Source organism: Candoia aspera, chromosome 4 (assembly GCF_035149785.1).
Source record: "Candoia aspera isolate rCanAsp1 chromosome 4, rCanAsp1.hap2, whole genome shotgun sequence".
Classification (NCBI taxonomy): Eukaryota; Metazoa; Chordata; class Lepidosauria; order Squamata; family Boidae; genus Candoia; species Candoia aspera.
In genome coordinates, this window is record NC_086156.1 from 82,760,189 (window position 1) to 82,784,606 (window position 24,418).

Genomic DNA, 24,418 nt, shown 5'->3' on the forward strand with positions numbered 1-24,418 from the left:
AAGACAGGAATCTTATAGAATTATGTACAACAATCGTCTTCTGCTAAGTTTTGTATTCCCTTCATACATTTGGAGTTCACGTTTTCTAAGGAAAAGTGCTAACCACGTCCACATTTTTACTTCATAAACCATTTCTTTTAAATTACAAGAGGATAAAAAAGAGAAATTTTAAACAAGAAGATTTACAAATACTTGGACTATATGTATACCCACATGAAAACAAAACAGTTATCTAGGTTTGATTCTAAAGAGACATTGAATAGGTAGATTTCTTTTTTGTTGTTGTTGTACAAAACAAACAAAATAAGAGAGAGAAGTGTTAATATAGGTAGTTTTCCAAGTGTCAAGAAGCAGAAGAAAGAATCCTTTCAGTTTGCTTAGATGTTTGTTTCTTGTTTCAATGTACAGTTTATTTGTTAATTTTTACATTTCTGTTTTTCCCTCTAAATTTCTGGAACAGTGCGGTCAGATTCACTCTTTCTTTCTTTCTTTCTTTATCTCTCTCTCTCTCTCTCTCTTTCTTTCTCTCCCCCCCTTTTCTTTCTGTCCCATTCTCTCTTCCATTCCCACCTTCACCCCTTCTTTTTCTTTCACTCTTCTTCATCTTCTTCAGCCTCTGGTTTTTCCTGGCTATTTGAGCCTGGCCCTGCAGGTTTGTTTTCTTTTTTCCACTTCATCCGTCTGTTCTGGAACCAGATTTTGATCTGTCTTTCTGTAAGACATAAAGCGTGGGCTATCTCAATGCGTCGCCTTCTAGTCAAGTAACGGTTGTAATGGAATTCCTTCTCCAGTTCCAGGGTCTGGTACCTGGTGTAGGTCTGGCGGCCTCTCTTTCTGTCAGTCCCTGTAAAACAATAAAGTAGAATTTTGTAAGTTTATTTTGGTTTTTCACTTCTTTATGAGTATCCGTGTGTGATTTAACACACTTTTCCCCCAGGCCTATTCACCAAATACATCTGTTTAAGACTATCTGGTTTTAATAAGACATATTGTTTTCTTTTTATAAAGGCTGTATTTATTTTGTACTTTGACACCATGAAAACAAATTAAAAGAAAAGTATATTACATACTCTGAATTTCACCAGTGATTTTTTTTCAGCTTTTTTAGGTAGGAATTTAACGTTCAGTTCTATAATTTCAAATCAGTGTTGCAGATTATCAGATACACAACTTAAACTTACTAATGCTTACTTGGAGGACAGTTTACTGGTGATGCAAATTTTGCTCAAGGAGATTTGATGCATTTTTTTTAAAATATCCAGATTCCTGCCCCTACCAATAAAGATCAGTAAAAATTCCTGTTGAGGGATGCAAGCATGAATGAAAGGTTCTATTAAAAGCTTGCTATTTATTTTCTCATAAGGTGTGCAATAAGTGTTAAATCATGCAACAAGAATTGGGGTGGATGAAATTACAAGGAAGCCTCTTCCCTGCAGAAATTTCCACATCTGGTAAACTTCTTTAAGTCAGTGAAGGTTAATGTGTGGGTAATGTTACTTCCTTCCTTTTCCAGGTTGTGTTTTATTTTATTCCACCCCTTCCCCCGAGAAAAAACGGTATTTGGATCCTTTTCATTAGGAAATTCGGAAGCTGCTGGGCTCAGTTAGTCAACATGGGAATTCCTCAAAGCAGGCGTCCTGTCTTTGACCACAACTATTTACTCGGGAATCCAAAGAATCTGGATTCAAACCAGGAATCAGTTCTGCAGTCATTTCTTGCTGGCTTGATCCCCCTAACAGGTTCGAAGCTCCTGCTTTTGAGTAAATGGGTTTCATCACCAGTTCTTGCAAGAGCTAAAACAGCCCCACTTTACTTTACTTCCCTGAACTGTGTCGATTGACTTAGTACGTTTACTGTTTAGCAAAAGGGGGAGGGGGGCATAGGTATTCGGCTCTTGAAAAACAAAGCCCGCTGGATATAAAGAGGGAGAAAATAAGATGTCTGTGGAATGTGGGTTGTAAACTCTGCTGAACGGGAGGCAGTAAATGTCTTTCGAATGACCAGCCTTCCTTCGGCAGCAGAATCTCCCAATTCCAGGCAAGGAGCAAGGAAGTGCAGCGGGTGAGGGGCGTAGGGAGGGGGAGAAATAGATAACGAGAAGCTGAGAGGAAATAAGAAACGCAGTTTTCATTGCATTTGTCAGAAAGAAGCCACCAGACCTTCAGTAAGGGGTCTGCCTCGCGTCCTGCTTGCGCTCCGTCCTTCAGTATTTCGCCCTCCCTTCCAGCAGCAAAGCAAAAACAATCACTTTGCCCCACTACCAGAAGCTGCTGCTATTTTTAAAAAAGTGGAGGGAAAAAAGGACGTCCTTCTTAATTGCCTCTCCTCCACCCCACGCCAGACAACACCAGAGCTGGGCTTTGATGTGCAATCCGTAAATCACAGTTTATGGATTACCTAATAAGAAAGAAAAGTTAACCTATTATGTTAGCTCTTGAAGTTACTGCAGCTACTGCGCCTTCATGTTCACACACACAAACCACCTTTGTTCCCCCACTCCCCCCGGCTTTGGCCTTTCTTGCCATTTGGATAGAGACCTGGCCTGAATTTTTGCCCTCACCCACCTCTTTCCATTCCAGATGTATCAAATAACTACGTGGGGCATAAAGTGCCTTTAAACAGAACTTTACCACGACGTCCCCCAATCAGGTACCTCCACAAGCATAGGACTACAACTTATATTGTTGCTGAGCATGATGGTAGCTGTAGTCAACACATCCGGAGGGCATCAGAGTGAGGAAGGCTGAACTGGAAGATCACTGGAAAATTGGCAGCCGAGGCTGGTAGAATCGCCAAGGAGGGAGCCCTTCCTATTCCTACAGACACCCGTTTAGTTACCTGCCTATTGATCTGTGGACAACCTCACACTGAATCATGTTCCCTCTCACACTGAAATGACCACTTTCACTAACATTCTAGCTATGGAAGAATGTGGGGAATTTGTCCCCTTTCAATTTCCTCATCACCTCTAGCCTGTTGTTGTCAGCCTGGGCGAGAGAGAAAAAAAATCAGGGGCTCGTTTTCGAGAATGTTATCAACTCCAGAGGACACTTGTTATTACCAACATGGCAGGAGGGAGAATCATTTTACACACACAAAGACCATAATCTGTTCAGTACTTGCTGGTCCAACAGAAGTCTTACCAATTTTCCTACATGTAATTATTGGGGGAAAGAGGGATCTCCCAATGTTTGATTCATGCCTTCCTCCACCTGTTAGTTCCTAAGAAACTGAACACAAACTTGAGAAGGCAATATTAAGAGACATGCCACCTTTTACAGTGCAGTCCCATATATGATTACTCACAGGTAAATACTATTGATTTCCCTTCAGATATGTGTGCATAGGATTGCAACCTAAACATATATTTTCACTTCAAGCCTGATGAAGTGTTCTGTGCTCCTCAGAAGTCTACATCTGTAAGGTTAGTTGTGGCTGGTTTTAATACAACGTGCTTGTTCTACTGGGATCCTGTAACAGTAATTGGTTTAGTGGGGTTGATTGTGGGAATAAGAAAGGGAATCACCAATCCCACCAAGCATGGAAGAGAAATCTCGCTCTCAGGAGAAGCACAGAGCTATTATTGAATGTGATAACAGTGCTATAACGGGTTAAGGACAGTTTAGCTTGAAGAGCCCAGTGGTGGGTGCTTTCTTCCCTCCCTTTATGTTTTGAAAGTGTCTTAGGATGTAGCTTACACTGCCTTTCCTAACAACAGTGTAACACCAGGTAGAAGACAGAGAAAAGTAGGCAGGTTAGACTGTTGGTACTTAAGGCAGACGAAACACAATTGGGGAGGAGGGAGATTAGGCATAACAAGCTCAACCGAGGCATCTCTTCTACTCTCACAGAGTCCTTTGGTACCACAAGAAGTCTCTTATGTGCATTCCTGTTCCAAAACTTGACACACGCACACATTTCAGGGTGGGTTGGGGAAAGGACGACATTCTCTGATTCCCTTTCCAATTTCCAGAGTCAGGCGGGTCTGAACCGCGTCTGCAATTGCAAGTCCTGAGGAGGGGAAGGACGTAGGACATTTTTTTGGGGGGGGGGGATTCCTGTTCCGACGGAATGGCCTTTTTAACAACAAAACAAACCCCAGCGGTGTTTGGACTCGTGTCTTCTGTGCACAGATCAACCTCTCCTCGTTTGGTTCTCTACCGCTGACTCCTTCCGTCTTTTTTTTCCCCCTGCCTGGTGTCATTTTAACAACATTTGTAAAAGAGAACGGCTAAGCAATCGCCACGAATCAACCTCCTAAGCAGGATTTGAGCGAAACTTACTTCTAAGTTTATGTGTTTGCAATCCCTGAGGAAGGAAGGGAGGGAGGGAGGATAGTGAAACAAGACTTTGTCTTAGCGCGATCTATCTCTCACTCTTCTTCTCTTCCACCCCCCTTTAATAGTACAGCTTGGTTTTCCCAAGCCATCCCGTCTTCGGTATACAGGAAGCCAGCAGCAGAAACAACAGAAGGAATAAATATTTAACTGTTCGTTTGTTTAAGGGTTACCTTCTTGTGGGATCTCAGCGAGAGAAGGGGGAGGGGAGAGAGAGATTCCTTTTGAGGCAAACGTCATAAAAGGAGTTCAGCACCATCTTTTCCTCCCCCACCCCCAATATCACCACTTCCCCCCCTCCCGACCGCTGATCCTGGTTTCTCTCCGAGGTTTTCCCGCCACCGCCGCCGCCGCCATTCTCCCGAAGGATCTCACCTGTGCTTCTCATCCAAGGATATATTCGCAAGTTGTTTTCATGCCGCAAGTCCGGGTCCCTCTGGTCGCTTTTGTTACAGTTGGGCTTGGACGCGTCTCCCGGACACATCATGGAGAGGTTTTGCTCAAAGGGGGAACAGTGCATGTTGAAGGAGCTGGTGTCCAGACCGTAGCCGCTGGAGTACATGCCCGGGGGCTGGGGGTGCATGCCTCCCCCGCTGGGGTACAGACCAGGCATGGAAGCAGCGAAGGAGGCCGTGGAACTGGAGCCATAGCCGGTGCGCTGGGCATTGGAAGCGAATGCGCAAGAAGTTTGCTCGGGAAACACTCCGGAGGGGAAAACCGAATTTGCGGCCTGATATTTAGAAAATAAAGCATTCGCATAATACAATGAACTCATAATCTGGCCGGGTGATTTGTAGGCCGGGACGTTTTAGTGTCGGTTTTACGAGGTACCGTGATATATTACGGAATTAGACTCCAGATTTACACCAAAAAGGACCCCCTTTTTCCTCCCTTGGCCACGTGACTCTGGTCCACGTGATCCGAACAGCACCAATCCGCTCCGACCTTCCTCCCTCCCCTCCGACTCTCCCTCCCCCCAACTGAAACTGTACCCCCCCCGTAATATGGAAAAGGGGGAAAAACACTATGTATGGAGTAGTGGCCGGGATTTATACAATACGATGCATTATTGATGATAGGATAGATACCGAACCTCCCAAGCTAGAAGCGGGAAGGAGCGAAATCATGCGCGCAGGAGTCAGTAAGCCGCCGTTTGTATCACTTCTCAAGTGAAGCTAGCAGGAAAAAGATGTGGGGGGGGGGCAAGGAAAAGAAAATAAGAAAGATTTGCAGTGGGTGGTGGTATCAAGCTATGGCAGGAAGAGAGGAAGAAAGAAAAGAGACAACAGCCGCGAAATCAACAGTGGGAAGTGGGATAAGGTAGAAACCTACTTGGCCGATTCAAGCAGGAAGGGCAGCCTTAGGATTACACAGGAAAATTTCTTTCCATTGATTTTATTTTGTCCTCTCTCTCTCTCTCTGGACATATGAAGTCGATCTCGACGACATACATACATAATTTTCTCCTTTCTACCCCTGTCCTCCCTCCCGCTTAGTACCCAAGAGAAAAACGCGGGACTGAGAGCGAGAGAGATGCCCGCCCTATCTCGCGGCCTTGGGGCGGGTTTTATAAGCCGACATTCCACTGGCATCTGCCGCCGCTGCCCCCCCCCCCCCCGCGCGACGATTCAGCATCTGACCCGCGCCAACATCGCCATCCGAGCACCAGAATACTTACTATTTCAGTTGCTACCACCCCACCCCTCCCCGCTCCAGTAGCTTCCCTTCTGAATGCCATTCAATTCTATATGTAATTTATTCCACTGCCACAGGCGTTGAGCCTCGGAGCTCGTTTTGCTTTTTCTGGTGGCGGAAGGGGGAGAGGAGAAGGGGGGGGAGGAAAGATTACAACAGATCTCTATTTAAGCGTGTCAGCTCTTCTGCTGGACTCAATTATAGAGAGAAGGAAAATGTGACCAGCTGGTTACTCTGCTTTTTGCTGGGGAAGCAAGCAAAGCTTCCAGAAAAGAAAAAGAAAGGTGGGGGGGGGAGAGGGAAGAGAGATGGAAAGGCACACGTTTCACTGGAACTTATCAAAGCCCTCTATGACAAATAAGAATAAAGCTGGCCTTGCAGTTAAGAGATTGGCCGAGGTCTTCTTTTCAAGGTTAAGTTGCAAAAAAAAAAAGGGGTGGGGGAGGATATGGAGGGGCCTGTATATATCACGAAGCTCATCATGGGAGGGGTGGGGAGCACCAAAACTGACAACCTTCCAGAGCCCGAAGGGTGGAGTGGGGGTGGTTAAGTTCCCTGTTAGGAGCAGAAAGGCTGGAATTCAGCAATGGCAAAATAAAGGCACATGCAGACATCATTAGCTTAACTTTTCTGAAACTAAGAATATTTATCCAGTCTCCTAACCTGATGCCATGTGAGATAAGCCTGAGACACCTTTCAAAGCAAAAGAAATCCACGTTCTCTCTCTCTGCCCTCCTTCCCTCTTCCCAAATTTCCACCAAAATTCCAGGTGTATGTTCCCCGAGAGCCATAAGTTTCTTCATGTTGTCTCTCCAAAGGCTTCCCTGAATGGCAGTAGCTGTTTTGGACGTGCTTTTTCCCCCCTAACCCTTCTCTTCCAGTCGTCCAGGAGGAAGTGTTAAGCAGAATGAAGAAAGAACAATGTCACGGGAAATTGTGGCTTCCAAACTTTATTTTAACTCCTTTCTTCCGCTGCTTCCAGCTTTGACAAGAGAACAAGGTGAAGAGAGAACAACAAAATATAGCATTAGTTTCCCCATCCCCCAATAAAGTAATTCACGTATACAGTATACATTCTCTTTTTTTCACAGTAAACCTAAGGGGGGAGGGGACAAAAAAAAACAGAGGGGAAAAACACTTTTTACAACTTCTTCCACTGTGTGCATGCCAACTAAATGGGAAAGGGAAGAGAGAAAGAGAGAGAAAACGAGAAATACACGTTTTATTTTTCTTTTGTTTTCCTATTTTTTCATTTTCTTTCTTTTTTAAAAGGTAAAAACACTTAAAAAGAGAACAGATAAATAAAGCAAAATGGGAACCCGAAAGGAAAGAGGGTCTGACAGTCAAAAAGGAAGACAACTACAGCATAAATAGGCAGTTTCATGTTGTTGGGTATATTTTCAGAGCTACCTGCAGAAGAGAAGTTTAACCACAACACGAGAAAAACGCAAAGAGAGACTGGGAATGAAAGAGAGGAGGGGGTTGAGGATGGACGAGAAGAAAGAAAAATGGAAGGAGTAAGGAAGAAAGTCTTCAAAAGTGCAATACTGTATATATTTTGTACATCATTTCCATAGCACTGATCTCAAATAAGAAAAGGGGAAGCGAAGAAGGGAAGGTGGAGAAAAAAGAGAATGAGAGAGGGAGGGAGGGAGATTTTTCACAGCCATGGTTAACAGAAGCTATTGCATTACACTATTACTAATTCTTAACTGGCCAGAAGATGAAAAATAACAAACAACAAGGCTAAAAAGACCCCATGATGTCTCGGTTTTTTTTTTTAAATATATAGTTCATTGTAGGTATCAAAGGACAACCAGGAGAAGAAGACGCTCACAGCGATATTGTTTTACAGCAATAAAAGGCGAGATCCCCCTCCCCAAGCAGTATTTATCCTCCCCCCATCGGAACCACCGCTCACGTTAACTGGAATTAATGGAAAGACGGGGGGGGGGCGGCTTTCTGAGGCTTGCCTGTCCAGTCTTCCAGCGCCTATTTTTTGTCCCCCGTCTGTGCTTCTCCGCCCTCTTCCACCTCCTGCGCCCTTTCGATTTTCTGTTTCTCCAATTCTTCTTGCTCACATTTGCTGCTGGGGAACTTATCTTTGTTGTTCTCCTTTTTCCACTTCATTCTCCTGTTCTGAAACCAGATTTTCACTTGCCTTTCGGTCAGTCCCAGGGCGTGCGAGACTTCGATTCTCCGTTTGCGGGTCAGGTAAGGATTAAAAAGGAATTCCTTCTCCAGCTCCAAGGTCTGGTAGCGGCTGTAGGTCTGCCGGCCTCTCCTCCGTCCAGCCGCTGCTGGGGTGGGGGAGAGAGAGAGAAAGAGATTGAGAAGACGCAGCCACCAGCTTAGGGGACGCGGGGAGAGAGCGAAAGACGCGCGCGCGCGCACACACACACACACACGCACACAAAGGCAGCGGCGGAACTGCCCTTCTCGCCCGGTACAAAGGGGAGGTTAATCACCCAGCGCTGGATGGAGAGAGGCACAGGCGAAGAGGTCCACAGATGCGCTCGATCCGCCCGAGCTCCAACCTCACCCGGGTTCCTCGGTAGCTCACCCCGCTCTCTCCTTCCCTCCCATCCCTGTCATTTTCTTGGGAAAATTATTCCCTCCCCGGCACCCCGGGTTTCTGGCAAGAACGCCCTCCCCGGCCCTTAAAACGACCGCCGTCGCCGCCTGCCCCCCTCGCATCTCCAGAGATTTAAAAGATAATAACCAAAGCGGCGAGAGGAGGGAGGGAGGAGGCGGAGGAGGCCAAGGAGAGACACAAAAAGGGGGTCTCGGAGGTTGTAAAAGTACCATAAACTTTAGGGGAAGCTTCTCCGATTGAAAGAAGGCGGGGGGAGAGAAGTCCAGTTCTCCCCGTTCAGGAGAAAAGGTTCCTTTCAGGGTAATTAAGCGATAAAGCAATTCAGAGGTGCAAAAGTTTACGCTCATAAAACAGTAAAAAGTAACCGAGGGTTGAGGTGGGGGGGGGAAGGAGGGAGGGGATGAAAGATAGTGGAAGAGGTGGGAAAAAAGGAGGGCGAAGTTGCTTTATGGGTTCAGGAAATGCCTCCTCGGTGGCTGGACATCTGGCCCTTCCTAGGATGCCTCCTCACCTTGCGGTCTCATCCAGGGAAAGAGCTGCGTGGGAGACGGGCTCTGTTCCGAATTGTCCGCGTCCTCTCCCAGGCCGGCGGAGGCTAGCTTGCAATCCGGATACTGCACCAGGTCGGATTCCTGAGCGCTGAAGAGGCTTTGTCTTTGCAACGGGTCGTAGCCGTAGAAGTTGCCGGGGTCCCCGTGGCAGGCTACGGCGCAGGGGTTCTGTTGGTAAGGGGAGCTGGAGAGAGAGGACGCCCCGTGGTAGAACTCCTGGATCTGGGTGGGGTGCTGGAAGGTGCCCCCCGTGCTCGGCCCGTACACCACCGTCGGTCTCCCTCCGAGCTCCTGGGCGAACCCACAGTCGTAGAAGTTGGGGCGCAGGGAGTCCCCGGTTTTGTACTTGGAGAAGAGGGAGTTGACAAAATAGGAGCTCATTGTCATATAAATAGCTTATTTTAAATAGGTCTCGGTCTAGGACCAGAGTGAGGGGAGACCAAAAGCCACAGGATGTTAGAAGATAGCGAAGAGACGCCAACCCACGAGTCTTTGTGATTTCCAGGAATATGTACAGATATACATAGGTTTTTTTTAAAAAAATCCCGAGGATGGAGTCAAAACTCTTTTCCAGTGAACATGGTATCGGATTCCTCTTTTTTAAAATTGTTGCTGTTGTTGTTGTTTGTGACTGTTGTTATTATTATTCCTCTCTGTATGTGTGTGTCTCTGTTTCTCTCTCTTCTCCTTTTTCTTCTTTTTTTTCCTCCTTCTTCTTTAACCCCCCCCTAAAAATATATATGTATATATCGGCACTTAAAAAAAGTTCTCGCTTTACATTTCCAAGGAGAGGTGCCAGTTCATAAACAGTTTTCCGTGATTTACTTCGGAGCAAATGAGTTTGTTCATATTTCGCAGTGTCTTTTCTGGATCATTTGCATCTATTACGGAACCCTCATCCTATTGGTTTCCACGTACTCCACACGGACTCTGAACAGCCTGCGAGCAGGAAGGAGAGTGAGTGGGAGACAGAGAAGGAAAGAGAGAGAGAGAGAGAGAGAGAGAGAGAGAGCGAGCGGGAGAGAGAGAGGGAGAGAGAGAGAGAGAGGGAGAGAGGGAGAGAGCGCGAGGGAGAGTGGGAGGGGGTGGGTGGGGTAAATATAGAGATTAAATATGCTAAACTATCTACGTTAATGAGATATCTCTCGCTTCGCGACAAATCATCTACCTAAGCCCACCCAAAAGATTGATATTTGGGGAGGGTTGAAAAATTAAAGAGAGGCTTTGCTCCCATCGTTAATTTTCATTTTTTTATTATTATTATTTTTTTTTAATTTTATTTTAACGAGGCAGTTTTAGCCCTTTGGAAAATGTCAGGGTTGCTTTGGAAAACTGTAAAAAGAGGCCGGATTTAATTGCTACCCGTTTTTTTTTCCTAAAAGCCTCCTATAAATGTAATTGCTATTTTAATACCAAGTTATCAAATCCTACGGCGTCCTGTAGCCTCAACATATTTTAAAACAAACGAGGTAGTCAGATTTAACATTTTAATGATCAATTTCCTTATTATTGATAAAGGTTTAAGTATCAGCGCCAAAAGAAAGCAATGGTCCATTTGTAACGGCCCCCTCCCCAAAAAGAAAGGGCCGTAAACTGTTTAACAAACTATACACCGCAATAAAATAGAGCAGAGTAAAAAGACGCAGAGGCACACACACAGACATACGCACAGAAAGAGTCAAACAAATAAATATTTAAAAAAGCAAAGCAAAACAAAACAAAACCACACACTCGGATATGTTCTTGCTGGTTATATCGCACTACATAAAAAGCTGTTAAAGGGTTTTTATGAGTTCTTTCCTCTACAGCTATAAAAACCCAGGTTTCGATTGGCGCCTAAACGCCATTATCGCAAGATGTTGGGGTGTCAATACTGAATTAAAATGATTATAGTTTTTCATATATAACATTGACTTTTCAGCTCCCTAGGATCACCGCTCCTACCCCACTCGCCTCTTATGCCCCCTCCTCCCCCTCTTCTGTTCCAGCGGAGAGGAAGCTATCTCGCGCCTCCCCTTAGCTCCCAAACCACCACAGTTGTGGGCCTTCTCAGCTGAGCGTTCACAGGCACCCATCCTCAGAAGTAGCACCCCCACCCCCGCGAAAGCCTACTTCCAACCACAAGGTGTTTTTAACCGGGAAGGATGCTAGAGAAAGGAGGGGGGGAGAGAGATTATAGGAGGAAGGAGGAGGTTTTCCTATTTTCCTGACATTGCTGGAAGTTGCTTTCAGCTTTTGCTAACTCAACAATGCCCCCCCCCCCCATATGACCACGCCAAAGTCAATTCTAGGAGTCCTCTAGCTCGGTCAGCAACTATTCTGACTAGGTTTCCTCGGATTGCGGGCTGTTGGAGCTCTCTGTATCCTCCCTGCTCCAAAAGATCCCAGTCCTAATTCTCAGATATGAAGTTATCCTATAAGCCTGTTTCTCCAAGCACCCCTTCAAACCCTGACATACCCAGATGTCATTTCTGCAATATGATGAAATTACAGATTTTTGCGACCTGTGACCTCACTTTTTGTCTTGGGGAACCATGGACAGGGCCAAACACGTCAGCTTCTCTTCCCCCCCACCCCACCCCCGTCCCCACCATCACACAGTTGTATTTGGTTGACCTCCCAAAGATGAATCCAGAAGATTCCAGTTCAGAGACCGAAGAGCCCTCTCAAATCATTCTGAAATCCTGTACATCTTTTTTTCAGTCAAAATCCTAAAATATATCCCTTGAAAGAATAATTCACACCATGGTACCTATTTAACTGGGAGGGAGGGAGGGAGGGAGGGCGAAAGAAACAAAAAAGAAGAGAAGGCTTGTAAGAACAAATCTGTTTCATTTGTTTAAAGACTATTTTTCTCCAACCCTTCTCCCCCCCATTAAAGGAAAGTAATTCCTTGAAATGCTTGAAATGAGTGCTTAAAAATAAAGTTGAGGTTTTATTTCTATATTTTCTTTTCTGGCCACTGAGCGGAAGAAAAGCTTTTTTTAAAAATTGATTATTGCTATCCATAAATTTTCCCAGTAACAGAACAAAACAGGGGTCGGCTTCTACCTTCTCCAATATTTTCCCAGATTTATAGTTCAATCTTTGGGATCTTTACTGAGAACTCAGTCCCACCGTTTCGTTAATAACTAAGCCGCAAAGTTTCCAAGGCTTACCTGTGAACTGCAGTCCTACACCACTGAACTTAATAGGCTTTATATCTCTGAATACAGGATTGCTCCATAAGCCTTTTCAAAAATGATTTCCCACTACTAGTATGTATTTACAGCCAGTTCTCAAATACATAGGATTTGCCGGCATTTTAAAAAAAGATCTACATGACTGGTATCTCCAAACGCATTTGTTAATCTGCAAATGCTTACCTACCAAGATGCGCCTAGTGTTCTCTGTGTGTGTGAGTGAGAGAGAGAGAGGGAGGGAGGGAGGGAGAGAGAGAGGAGCCAGAATCAAGATAAGATAGCTGAGTTGTCTTGGAAGTTAACATTTTAACCAATATGCAGGGCAATGTAATGTTTGATATCCTACGAAGTGCCATCTCTGGAGCAAGAATCAGTCATCGACATTAAATCATTGGTGTACTGTACTTGGGCCTCTGATGAAAGGCAAATGTTTCTATTATAGGGGATGGGGGAGAGAAAAAAAAAACACGAGAGAAAGTGAGAATATAATTTACAAATACCCAGCGGAGGAAAGATTTATTAGGAAATCTTTCCCCAAAATACATCACTTGGTAAATTGTAAGTTCTCATTGTTTTATAGCTCTGTGAGTGGATTAAAAAAAAAAGAGGGTTTTTTCTATTAATTAGCACAAAGTACATCTGGTTAAAAGATTGCAGCTTTTATGTATTTTAGAGTTGCTGAACGTTGCCTGGAACTGCAGTAGAAAGGGGATGATGGGACTCTCCGTTTTCTTGTTTTCTGACTACACACATTGAATCTCTCACTGTCCCCCACCCCAGTTCAGTTTTGTAACGTTTCTAGAAAACCTCTGGTGTTGTTTAATCAATTTGTGGAATATCAACTGTTTGTGACATTTTTTTCTCTTTCCTGTACATTTGTTTTTAAAAAACACCTTTATTAAAATGGGTTCTGACCCTAGTTTTAATCTCCGTTTTTTCACCTCATATCAGTCTCTTCTTCTTCTTTTTGTAGAGTCCCTTTGTGGGGTGAAAGTGCTTTATATTAAACCATGACCACTGCGTTATGACATGAATACTGCATTGGAAATTACTTGTTTCGCATACACGCAGAGAGACGTGTGCGTGCGCGTGTGCATGTGTGTGTGCATTTATATCCTTTTTTTAAAAAAAAAGAATGGTTGGTGTTGGAGTCGTTTGGACCTATTTGTATTTTGAAAGGGCCGTATTAGAGGTAAATCCGCCTCTGTTTCATTCTGAACGGTCCCCGTCCTTTTCTAACGCATCTGATCACAAACTCAAGACGCGGAGAAATTTGGGTTGCCAGGGAATTCCTTCACGTTCTTCAAAGGCTGGACAAGTACACTGGAGAATGAACGGTTCAACAACCCGGCAAATATTTAAGAATATTTATGACGATTCTCTTAAAATTGCCTTACTGTATAATGATCTACAACGACTCCTATCAAAGTATACCCAGATCCGTGTGGGCTGGGCAACATATGTCGTCTCCTAAAATTTGTGACCTATCTTTCCTTTCTAGCTAAATAAATCCTACGTTTTGAAAATGGCAGTATAAATATCGTGTCCTTCTGACACCACCAAACAAGTAGAGGGGCCAAAGGACATTGCTAGGATTGTATCACTATGCAGTTAAAGGACTGTTTGCTTACAGTCACAGAAAGAGAAAGAGACAGAGAGAGGGGGGAGGCAGAAGCACACACGCACACACACACACATTTAATCATACTCTCGGTAGCAAGTTCAGCATTAAATTGTTCCCCACAAAGCCCTGTTAAGACAAATGGGAGTTGCGCAGGAACATTTATACAAACTGCCCTTCTTTGCCTCGGGGTGTGTGCAGGAGATCTTCCTGCGGCCTTTGTGTGACAAGTTTTCATCCTTCCTTCTTCGCTCACCTTCCAATGGACCGAGTATTTATACCTTCTGAGAAGAAACGCTCCAGAAAGATCGCCATCATTAGTCCTATATTTTATGCTTGGGGATTTATTCACAATGGTTTTGAGCAACAATTCCGTTTATGGTTCCTAATGAAATCAAGGTGTTGTAGACGCGAGAGAGGAAAAAACCGAAGACACGGAGCTCCAGTTATTTGTACCGTGGAGTAATAGCACCATCTAACGATCATTCGAAGTAAGACGCCCGTAAAAATTATAAATGGCCAATAAGCAAAGATGGGTTAGGAAGATTGGCTGTGATGCTTTTATGGATCCCCCTCTTTTTCTTTTCCATTGTGTGCATTTTAAACGATTGTTGCCTATGATAAATCACTGAGGAGTGTATAAAATTTCTTCTATGACTGTAACTGGAAAGTGGCCACTGTCTCCTTCTCAGAAATCTTGTTTGGTTATACTGCGCTGTTTTCCATCCGGTCGTTTTCGGAGCAATAAAAGAGAGAGAGAGAGAGAGAGAGAGAGAGAGAGAGAGGGATTGGGATTCTGGTTTTGAAAACCCACCATTGTTTCAAAGCCTGAGACTAAACAATTGAAGTATTCTGCTCTGGAAGGGAAAGTTTGGGTTGTAAATAGATTAAAAAGAGGGCAGAAAAGGCTTTCCAAAACCAGACGTCTGGCCAGGATTGGAGTGTGTGTCTACATTTGGTGGTGATGGTGATGGGGGTGTTTATGCGGGGTGGGGAGGAAGGGGGTTGTTGCTAAGAGTTTATGATCCAGGATGCTGGCAACTTGAAAGTGATAAGAAACGCTAGACAAAGGCTGAAGCAATCCAGAACCCAGGGTTCTCACAGAGCCCACAAGAGGCGGATAAATTAAGAAACTCTTTCTTCCTCCCCCAACCCCCCCCCCCCCCACCTTCATTTCCCCCCCTCTTTTTAAGTGTTTCTTATTTCTGGGTGAAACAGACAAAAATGCATCCCGGCTTCTTCTTCCTCCTCCTCTTCCCCCACCATTGAAAGACATTCTGGTAATTTAGGAGCTTCTGAAAGTTTCCTACTCTTGTTTGCTTTACAGTTCCTTAGTTCCTTAACCTTCAGAAATTTATACCCTATAAAGTTTTATGGCGGTCATATTCTTTTATTGCAGCCTACCGCGCGGAGTTTTCTTCTCTCTTTTATGACAAGCTCCTCTCCTACTTCTACTCCAGTAAAATCCAGCATCCAGCAATCATTCCATTCTCCTTTTAGGATATATTCATGTGTGTCTACACATACACACACACACATGCATGTCTGTCTGTGGTAATGAAGGTAATCTGTGTGGGTTTTTAAAAAGATTTAATTGCCCTTCAAAGATAATTATACAATTATGTGGATTTTGGACATAATAAGAACGGAAACAACAATGCATGATATTCCTTGGGTAGGGTATAAAGGAACCCAGGTAAGTTTGGCAAAATTCAGAAATGTTATTCTGTTACTCTGAGTTACTTTTGGGGTAAAATTACAAGAGCATTTACTGGCCATTGGAAAACTCTTAGTAGACCCTTCCTTCCTTCCTTCCTTCCTTCCTTCCTTCCTTCCTTCCTTCCTTCCTTCCTTCCTTCCTTCCATCCACCCATCCATCCGAAGTTGAATTCTGGATCATCACCCTTCAGGGCCGTGGAAAAGAACTTCCACGTGCCTACATCTCTCTGCTGTAACGTGTAAACATCATATTCATTCGCTCACACATATACCCACCTTCATTCATGCACCCATTTTTTTTCCTGGCCTAAAAGTAACAAGAAAGACTCTTTAAGCTACAAATCGAAAGACAGAGAACTGCTTTATTTGTTTTGCCGAAGAGATTTAGAGATGGAGCCGACTTCACACGGAAAGAAAGAAAAATACACCGAGAATGAGCTTTTTCTAAGCGACAAAGGAGAGAATCTCTGACAAACCAAACCAAACCTAAAAGATCTTTATAATACACGCTAAATAGCCACTAAAGAAAAACAAACAAACTGCAAATATTTATGAAGGTTTAGAAGAAGCAGTATAACACAATGAGATATAGGTCAGGGTCCCCTTTAAATCGATTTTTATTCTGAGGCATTAAACAACTGTGGAAAATACATTTCGACCTTATGGAACTGAAGAAACAGTATTTTTTTTTCAACGTTTTTCCTCTACAGAGAGACTTCTCTCTAATGAAATCAACTAGTTTCTCTTATTAATCCATGCATTAGCAAAAATGCAGCTTTCAAAAACATCTGTCTTCACTAATAAGGTCTAGGAACGCGTCTATGACTAAAATTAGTTAATATGCTAATACATGTGTGGAGAGTGTTTTTCTTTACAAAATGTTCACGTTAACCTTGAAAGAATTTCAGGGCAGTTTTTCTGTGATGCTCAGGGTGTCTGTCGGCTTTGAGAATCATTGGAGGCGAATAAACGCGTATATACCGAATCCTCCCATATCTCAGCTGGTGCTATAGACTCTCAAACGCTGGTAATACTATCTAAAACCAGACAATACCCGCCAAATTTCTTTTTATTAGGAGAAGTTAAACAGACAAACGCAGAAGCTGGGACTTTGCCTTTAAAAATCCGGTATAAAATTGGTTTTCCAAACAATATGAAGTTTGCAGAATTTAAGCCATGGGGAACGCATTATATTTTTCTCCCCAAGAAGCAACTCGTTTGTTTACTTTGCAGAGGATTCACCCAGCAATCCTTCCCTGCTCCAAGACAACCTGCCTAGGATGTGGGCATTCCAAGGTGGTGGTGGTGGTTGGTTTTTTTTGTTTTTTTTGAAGGAAGCAATTTTTCAAAAACCTGCTAAAATATTCTGTTAAAAATGTACTGGAGTAAAAGATTTATTTGCTTGCCATTTCAGGAAATCCTTCAAACCAGGCAATGCTATTTTGAAAGGTAAAGTTAAAATCTGCCTATCAAATTTCGAAAGACGGCAGGCAAAAATGGTAGAAAAATTCTGTACATTGGTCTATGAAATTAGATTTATCTTCTGGGACTTTTGTCTACAAAGAGCCTTAAACGTGGCAAGTGTTTTTCCCCTCCCTCGATTCCTCATCCCTCTTGTGATGAAAACGTTTCACCACAGAATGGTGTTATTTCTAAAAAGTGGGAGTGTGTAACGGCAGTGGAAATCAGTTTACACCCTGTCCAGTTCTGCAACTATCAGGTCAAAACCCCATTTTACATTCCTATAAGCCACAGAAAACAAGAGGAACTTTCACAAGAGCACGTTCACGAACACAGTTTTCCCCATAGAAAACAACAGAAAAGCCCCCCACATACCATATAAGCATCTTGCACTAAAGTAACTTACCTATCCCCCCTCCCCCTGTCCAAGCCCTCCAAAGAGTGGGATTGGACTCATTTCCATAGTCATAAAGGAAACAGAATCCCAAGTCTGATGATTTTAAAGTGGTGGGTGGGGCTTTCAGAGACAGGAACCCCTTTTTATCTAATGTGGAATGGGAATGCTTTTCTGTTTGTAAACAAAGGGGATGTAAAATGTTGTATTAAAGAATTACAAAAAGCAGTTTCCACCTCAAAAGCAATTAACCACCCTTTTGGGTTGCTCTGTGTTCGTGTTCATATAAATGTGAAATGTGGCTATACCCTCCAAGACAAGGGAAGGGGTGGGATCCTACAACATTCAAGTATTAAAACTTCAGGGTGGAAGGCTGGATAAGTAAGGGACGATTCAGAGACCCTCTATCACACTTGGTACTTGAGTGCTTTTCTGAATACTCTTGTCCTCAATAAATTATAAGTACGCAAAGAAAAGATTCCCTCATTTTTTACAAATTTAGATATTCTGTTTCACATGGAGTTCAAAAGGTTTCTGCTTTCTGACCCTCCTTTTCTCCTGAAAAGCTAGAAGTGCCTTGGTGGAGAAACGCAAGCCTGCCCCACCGGGAAGTCCTCCTGCCCCAAGGCAAGGCAAGGGGTGGGGTGAGTGCATGAGGCCCTCCCTGGATGCCTTGTGAAGGTTTGATGTGGGCTTTCTTTGGGGAAATGTTCTGACCAAAGCATCTTCCTTTCTAAATCCTGCTCAACACACAGGTAAATACAGGCTGAGGGAAGGGATGAAAAAGAGATGCCTTCTAAATGCAAGCCTTCAAAAAGATAATGGTTTATAAATGGTTCTGGAGTTCTCCTCCTGGCTCTCCATGTATACAGGGAGTTAGAGATTATCTTGTCTGCCTTAAGAAAAGGAATGTGCTATGGAGGCTGAAGTGGGGTATCCTTCACTTGGGTATCTCTACAGTTGCTCCTGGATCATTCCAATGCCAACCTCCAGGGAAAATGTGCCCCTAGTTGAGGACAGGTTTTCTTTTCCTTTCCTTGGCTTAATCAGTATCATTCAAAGCAATCCTCCAACGATTGCCCTTCAAATGCCTTGCATTACAACTCTCCTCATTCCCATAAAATCTGGGGATGGGGGGACTTGAAGTCCACATTATTTGGAAGGCTTCAGGTTAAGGAAGGCCTAACAAACAAAAGGAAGTAGCTATGCTTAAAGACTATTGCCTGTCAACAATTACCTTTCAATACATAACATCCCCCCATAATGTCCCATGCTGGAGTGATCAGTAAATATTATTTAAGAAGTGGGAAGGATGTCAAATGGAAACAAGCAGGTGCAGTCATTCTGAATCCCTTGCATGCCAACCAGGAGGCCTCTTTCTGGCTTGGCTTGCTTTTGTCCTCATCTCAAGCACAGCTGAGAAGGAAGTCATTGCCCATCAAAAACCATCTAAGTTTTGAGAGGGGTGAAAATCGGGGCAGAACAGAGAAAGGGAGAAGGAGAAGAAAGCTTCACTCTTTGCCCTGTTCCTTATTCATCTTCTTCATTTTCATCCTGCGATTCTGAAACCAGATTTTTACTTGTCTTTCACTCAGGTTGAGAAGCCTGGCCACTTCATGTCTACGGTCCCTGGTGAGGTACATGTTGAACAGAAATTCCTTCTCCAGTTCTAGGGTCTGGTACTTTGTATAGGGGCATCTTTTCTTCCTGGAGGAGCGAGCGTGCAACCAGTTGGCTGCCGGGTTACCTGGAAGGAAAAAACAGGGTCACATCAGGAATTGCCACCAAATCCCCTGGGATTCTCAGAATCACTTTGGACCAACTTTGGAACTACTTGAAGACAAGCTCATGTGCAGTGGAGATTCACCAGTCTTACCTATATTGTAATGTTAGAAAAATAATTGTTCAAAATATGCCCACTGTGGGTCAAAACAGTCATATTTGACATGCAGATAGGCAAACAGGACGTTGGAAAGGAAAGGGGGAAAAAAATCAAACAGAGGAGTTTATTTAGGGATGGAAGAATATATTTATTTACATATAAGAAACAGAGACCAACAGGAAGGAAGGAAGGAAGGAAGGAAGGAAGGAAGGAAGGAAGGAAGGAAGGAAGGAAGGAAGGAAGGAGAGTGTCACTTTATTCAAACATTTTAAAAGAATACATCCATGTATATGGTGCTTGGGAAGGTAAGCAATCCACACACAACATATTTTAAACATTGGTGTGAAAGGCATATTTTCCATCAGTACTGACATACAGTAGAAATGACTCTTTCCTTCCTTCCTTCCCTCCTTCCTTCCTTCTTATGTGCTACAAAGGAGAAACAAATTGCCCGTCTGTTGTCCAGAACACTCGTGTTTTTATCACAATCATCCTAACCCCATGAAGTAGGGGATCAAACAGGGAGGAGGTGTCACAATTTACCCCCATCCTCCCTTGAAAGCCGCGACGTGAGGGCAAAGGGTGCATTCTGCCCTTGGATATTATTTTAGCCCAGGTAGAGTTTCAGAAATAAGAGCCCTGTGGAGGAGCAGTCATAAGTCCTTTTACAGGGGACAGAGAAGGAGCAAGACTGTGGCTAGAAGCCACGTCAGTAAAACGTTAGGCATGATAATAGGTTTACTCAGGACTAAGGTGACAACTGGAGAAGGCAACAGCAAACCACCCCGCTATAGTCTGCGAAGAAAATGTCCGAAAGCAGCGTCCCCCCAAAGGGTCAGACATGACTGGCACAGGGGACCTTTCACCATGACAAAGTAGGGCTGGTGTGGCCGGATCTTTGCCAAAGACACACCAAAACAAAACGCGGCGGGGTAGGGAGTGTGTGTCTTGTCTTGTGCTGTTCGTGTAAAGCCAGGCTAGCTCAGTGGGTTTGTAACCGGGTTCTTTCACAGAAGGAATTCTGCTACCAAGGGGAGGAACTGGAGGGGCTGCAGCAGAAAAGCCTCGTGCCTGGCTTCCTGGCCTCCTGCTGAAATTAAAAGCAGCCTTGCAAGTCTGGATTCTTGTTAAATGGCAGGAGGGGGTACCACACCATTTCTCCCTGGGTAAAATGAAATCCATTCTGTTTAACACACACACACACACACACACACACACACACACGAAGCAAGGCATGAGGGTTAGTTTCCACTCTCTTCCCAATCTTAGCAATTGCTTCCTTCACAGAAGTGGCTGACTCTAATCAGCAAAAAATTAAATATTAAAGCAGAGGCATTGCTGTTAATAATTAATACCGCTACCTATCTTCTAATGGCAGTGGAAGGAATTCTCCACCAATGGTCCTCTTTTTAGGGGTGTGGATGTGCGTGTGATTTCTTGGCATTTCAAGGAAACATGACGTCTGGCACAGGAGAACAAGTTTGTTTTTCATTTCACACAATTCCCCAAACAGGAAACACAAGACAACAAAACAAGAGAAGGAAGGAAGAAGGGAGGGAGGGAGGGAGGGTGTGGAGAGAGAGGGAGAGAGAGAGAGGTTTGGTTGGCAGGCTATTCTTAACAACAAAATGCACATTCATAAATACATGCACACAAACACAAACATACATTACACACACAAACGCGGTGTGGATAGAGTCAGGATAATGCCTCTCTATCAGTAAACAAATTTAGCGGAGAGCTGAACTGCACAGAGGTGGAAATCCCGCTTCGGTCTGGGGGAAATTGGGTCCTTCTCTCCTTTTGCTTTTTCGCCATTTCTGCCTTCTCGCCACAGCCGCCCGACAGACCTTTTCAGCTCCATTGCACGGGACGCCGGTGGGCAGCCAGGACCTCCGGGAACCCAGCCGTTTCGCGGGCAAGGTTTTTTTCTCTCTTTCTCTCTCTTCAATCCGGGGCCGGCGAGAAGGTGGGGAGGGGAGGGAGTCGAGGGCCAGACAAGCTTTTCTCTTCAATCTTCCCGTTCTTTTCAATTGTTCCCTTCCCTCTGACCTGGATTTTCTGCCAATACCGCGACGCAGACCCTGCTTTCCCGCTCCCGTCGACTCCCCGGAGCAGGGGTTGTTCATGGAACACTATCAAGACCGAGACACTGGCACAAATGCCAGGGAAATTACCATCACTGCTGTTCCCCGACTGTGGTTTTAATTTTGAGAACTCCGAATCAATCGCCACCAGCGTTATCGACGCCACCCCCCCCCCGCAAAAAAAAACACCAAAACCCTTCTTAGAAAGTCATCTCGTGGATGAAAATAACACATACCCTGATTTTAAACTATCAGGTAATCTGCATACATCACGAAAATACTGAAGCCGACTCTTGTGTTATTCGAAACACCCCGGCACTCGGCAAAGGACAGGGAGAAAGAAGCCTCGCTCCCTCGCCTTGCATTATGCGTAAGAAACAAAAGAGGATCCGCATTAAATTTTGTCGCATCTCCCTTTCCGACCCCCCCCCACCCCCAGTTCTTTTACAATATTTTTCCTCGAAGGCGCGCGCGCGCGTGTGTGTGTGTGGCGAGGAGAGATAATAGTCACCAGATTGCAGAAGGAAGCACACGATTTAGTTTAAGAGTTTGACAGTCTGTTCCTCTTAGCAAATTTAAAACAAACAAACAACCATAATTAAGCTTGTTTCTCTTTATTTATTTATTCTGTTTTTGGGAGGTGGAAGCGAAGGCATTAGCTCTGAAATATTCATACCCACGCCGGGGGTACATTTCATAACCAAACAATAATAAACAAGGAAGAAGTCAGCGCACCCTACGAGGGATCGGGGTCCTTCAAGGTAAACAAGGACACTTGGGGAAATGAAGCCCCTTCCTTAGTTCTCAATGGGACCTTCTCTCCCTACCATCTTCGTTTTCCCCGGCTATTCCTCCCTTAGTCTCCCTCCAAACATGCACACGGACACACACACCGAGGCTCGTTCGCCCCCCCCCCTCTATTATCTTTGTCTCCCTCACCGCCAATTTTTATACATACAGTCAAAGCCCGCGGAGTAACTTCGCCTTCCCCAAGCCACCGGCTGCGAGTGGGGTCGAATCGCGTCCCTTCCAACCCTCGCTGCGCAATTTCCATGCCGATTTCACTGAAGTTTTCCAACATCGCACTAAGCCGAGCAAACTACCCACTCCAGAACCCCCAATCCTAGATTAACACCAGTGGCTCAGGTGGGGGAAGGGGAGATTTCTCTTTTAAAACCCTTTTTTAAAAGCTTCCCCTGCCCATTGTGCCTTTTATGACACCCCCTCTTAGGTTTTTATGCTGTTTACTTCCTCACTTTTTATAACTTACTTTGATCTGGCCTGCTTTTGTCCTCGCTTCCTTCACAAACTTTATTGTCCTCGAAGCTGGGCCTTTGACTGGAAGCGATCCCTTCCCTTCCAGCAGAAGTGTCTAAATGGTACTCCTGTGTCCCCTGTTTACGGATCTCCCCGGGGTGTCCCAGCAGCGGTTCTGTTTTAACTGGTCCCTGCCCGGCTGCTATGTTTTCTGTTCTGGGCACTGGGTCCAGCCAGCTTCGTAGATACCTGCTCTCTGAGGTAGGGATGTTTTGATGCTGGATGTAGGGATGGTAGACCGAAGGAAGGGTAGCAGCAGTGTGTGGCGGCAGAGGCGTCCAGGAAGCGCTGAAAACGGAGGATTTGGGCTGGAAACTACAGGAGGGGAACTCGAGGTGTTCAGTGTGGGTAGTTTGCCTGGAGTTTGAGTACTGCCCGGAAGAGAATTTGGCGGCGGGAGAGTCTTCGTTGTCATGGCTTATAATGGAGTCGACATAGTAATTGCTAAGAGTTCCAGAAATTGACATTCTTGGACATCCTACGAGCACCACGGTTCAATGAAGGGGAAAGCAAACGAGCGAGCGAGCGAACAAGCAATAAAAAAATAAGGAGCAGATCTCTAGTTAAGCGGCTCTATAGATATTAGAGTATATGGGGCGGGGAGGGGGGAGAGCTGGTTGAAAAAAACAAAACAAAACAAAACACCAAACCAGGCGACACTCTCGCTTAACCCCCTTTCCTCCTCCAGCATCAACTTCCCAGCCAAGAAAAAGTACAGTCGGGACTGCCGGGTTGGGAGCTTCCAGCAAAATGATTGGTCAAACTTTTTTCGTGAGGCTGATAAAGCGTCAGGGCAGGCGTAAATCAATCCTGGCGGAGGGGGGGGGGCGCACCCGGGCTGTCAGCCGCCCTCTGCATTCCATATCAAGGATGGATTGCGCTCTGTCGAGGCGATGTTGCAAAACGTCGGGAGTTCAGAAAGAGAAACGTACAGTGCAAATGGGGGTGGGAGGGGGCGCCGGGCTGGGGGTGGGTAGAAGCCGCGGCGACGTTGGTGCGGGCGGGATCGATTCCCCCCCCCCTCCAGAAACATGAAAGAGAAATGCTGAGTTTTGTCCTCTCTTTGCCTTCTCTAATGCTCTTCTGGGGATTTCTCCTTCCCCCACCCCCGTGTCCCATCACCAAATCTATAAACGGCGATTCTACACTCCCTCGCTCGCCTTCGATATGTCAAGGCTACTTATCTCAGCCGGGAAAATGCAATATAAATTGTGCTTTCTTTTCTCTAAAGTTTTCTCCAAGAGGGCGGGGGATGAATGCCTCTTCGGGTTACAGTCCAAGGCGCCTGGATGCACGTAGGCAAGAGATGCTTTTCACATGGTGGTGGTGGTTATTATTATTATTATTATTATTATTGAAAGCTGGATTGTAGATGGCGACTAACCTCTTGGAAAAGCTTTTAATACCGGAAGATTTTCCCCTTTCCTCCCTCTGTTAAACATTAACTGTCAAGGATTTGTATATATAATGTCTCCACTATTATATATTAAACACTGTCACGTGTGTGCATTATATATGCCTGTGTGGATATACGGGGGCGTGTATCTGCATGGACCTGATGTATGCCTGAATGAAA

The 24,418-nt window shown here is 44.7% G+C and overlaps 3 protein-coding genes across 4 annotated transcripts; all 3 read right to left on the bottom strand.

Annotated features, from left to right (window-relative positions):
- Positions 1-518: 518 nt before the first annotated feature.
- Positions 519-5,229, bottom strand: HOXB7 (homeobox B7). The gene is made up of 2 exons (XM_063300808.1): positions 4,713-5,229; positions 519-844 (listed from the first exon to the last, which is right to left on the bottom strand). The coding sequence occupies exons 1-2, from the start codon at positions 5,110-5,112 to the stop codon at positions 591-593; spliced, it is 654 nt and encodes a 217-aa protein (XP_063156878.1). The 5' UTR covers positions 5,113-5,229; the 3' UTR covers positions 519-590.
- A 2,088-nt stretch (positions 5,230-7,317) lies between these two features.
- Positions 7,318-10,249, bottom strand: HOXB8 (homeobox B8). Of its 2 annotated transcripts, none has more exons than XM_063300811.1 (2): positions 9,140-10,249; positions 7,318-8,329 (listed from the first exon to the last, which is right to left on the bottom strand). In XM_063300811.1, the coding sequence occupies exons 1-2, from the start codon at positions 9,564-9,566 to the stop codon at positions 8,025-8,027; spliced, it is 732 nt and encodes a 243-aa protein (XP_063156881.1). In that variant the 5' UTR covers positions 9,567-10,249; the 3' UTR covers positions 7,318-8,024. The 2 variants fall into 2 exon arrangements, with proteins under 2 accessions (XP_063156881.1, XP_063156879.1); XM_063300809.1 differs by having other exon boundaries at positions 7,318-8,332.
- An 8,352-nt stretch (positions 10,250-18,601) lies between these two features.
- Positions 18,602-23,577, bottom strand: HOXB9 (homeobox B9). The gene is made up of 2 exons (XM_063300812.1): positions 22,796-23,577; positions 18,602-19,303 (listed from the first exon to the last, which is right to left on the bottom strand). Exons 1-2 carry the CDS (start codon positions 23,307-23,309, stop codon positions 19,068-19,070), a joined length of 750 nt encoding a protein of 249 aa, XP_063156882.1. The 5' UTR covers positions 23,310-23,577; the 3' UTR covers positions 18,602-19,067.
- Between the last annotated feature and the right edge of the window lie 841 nt (positions 23,578-24,418).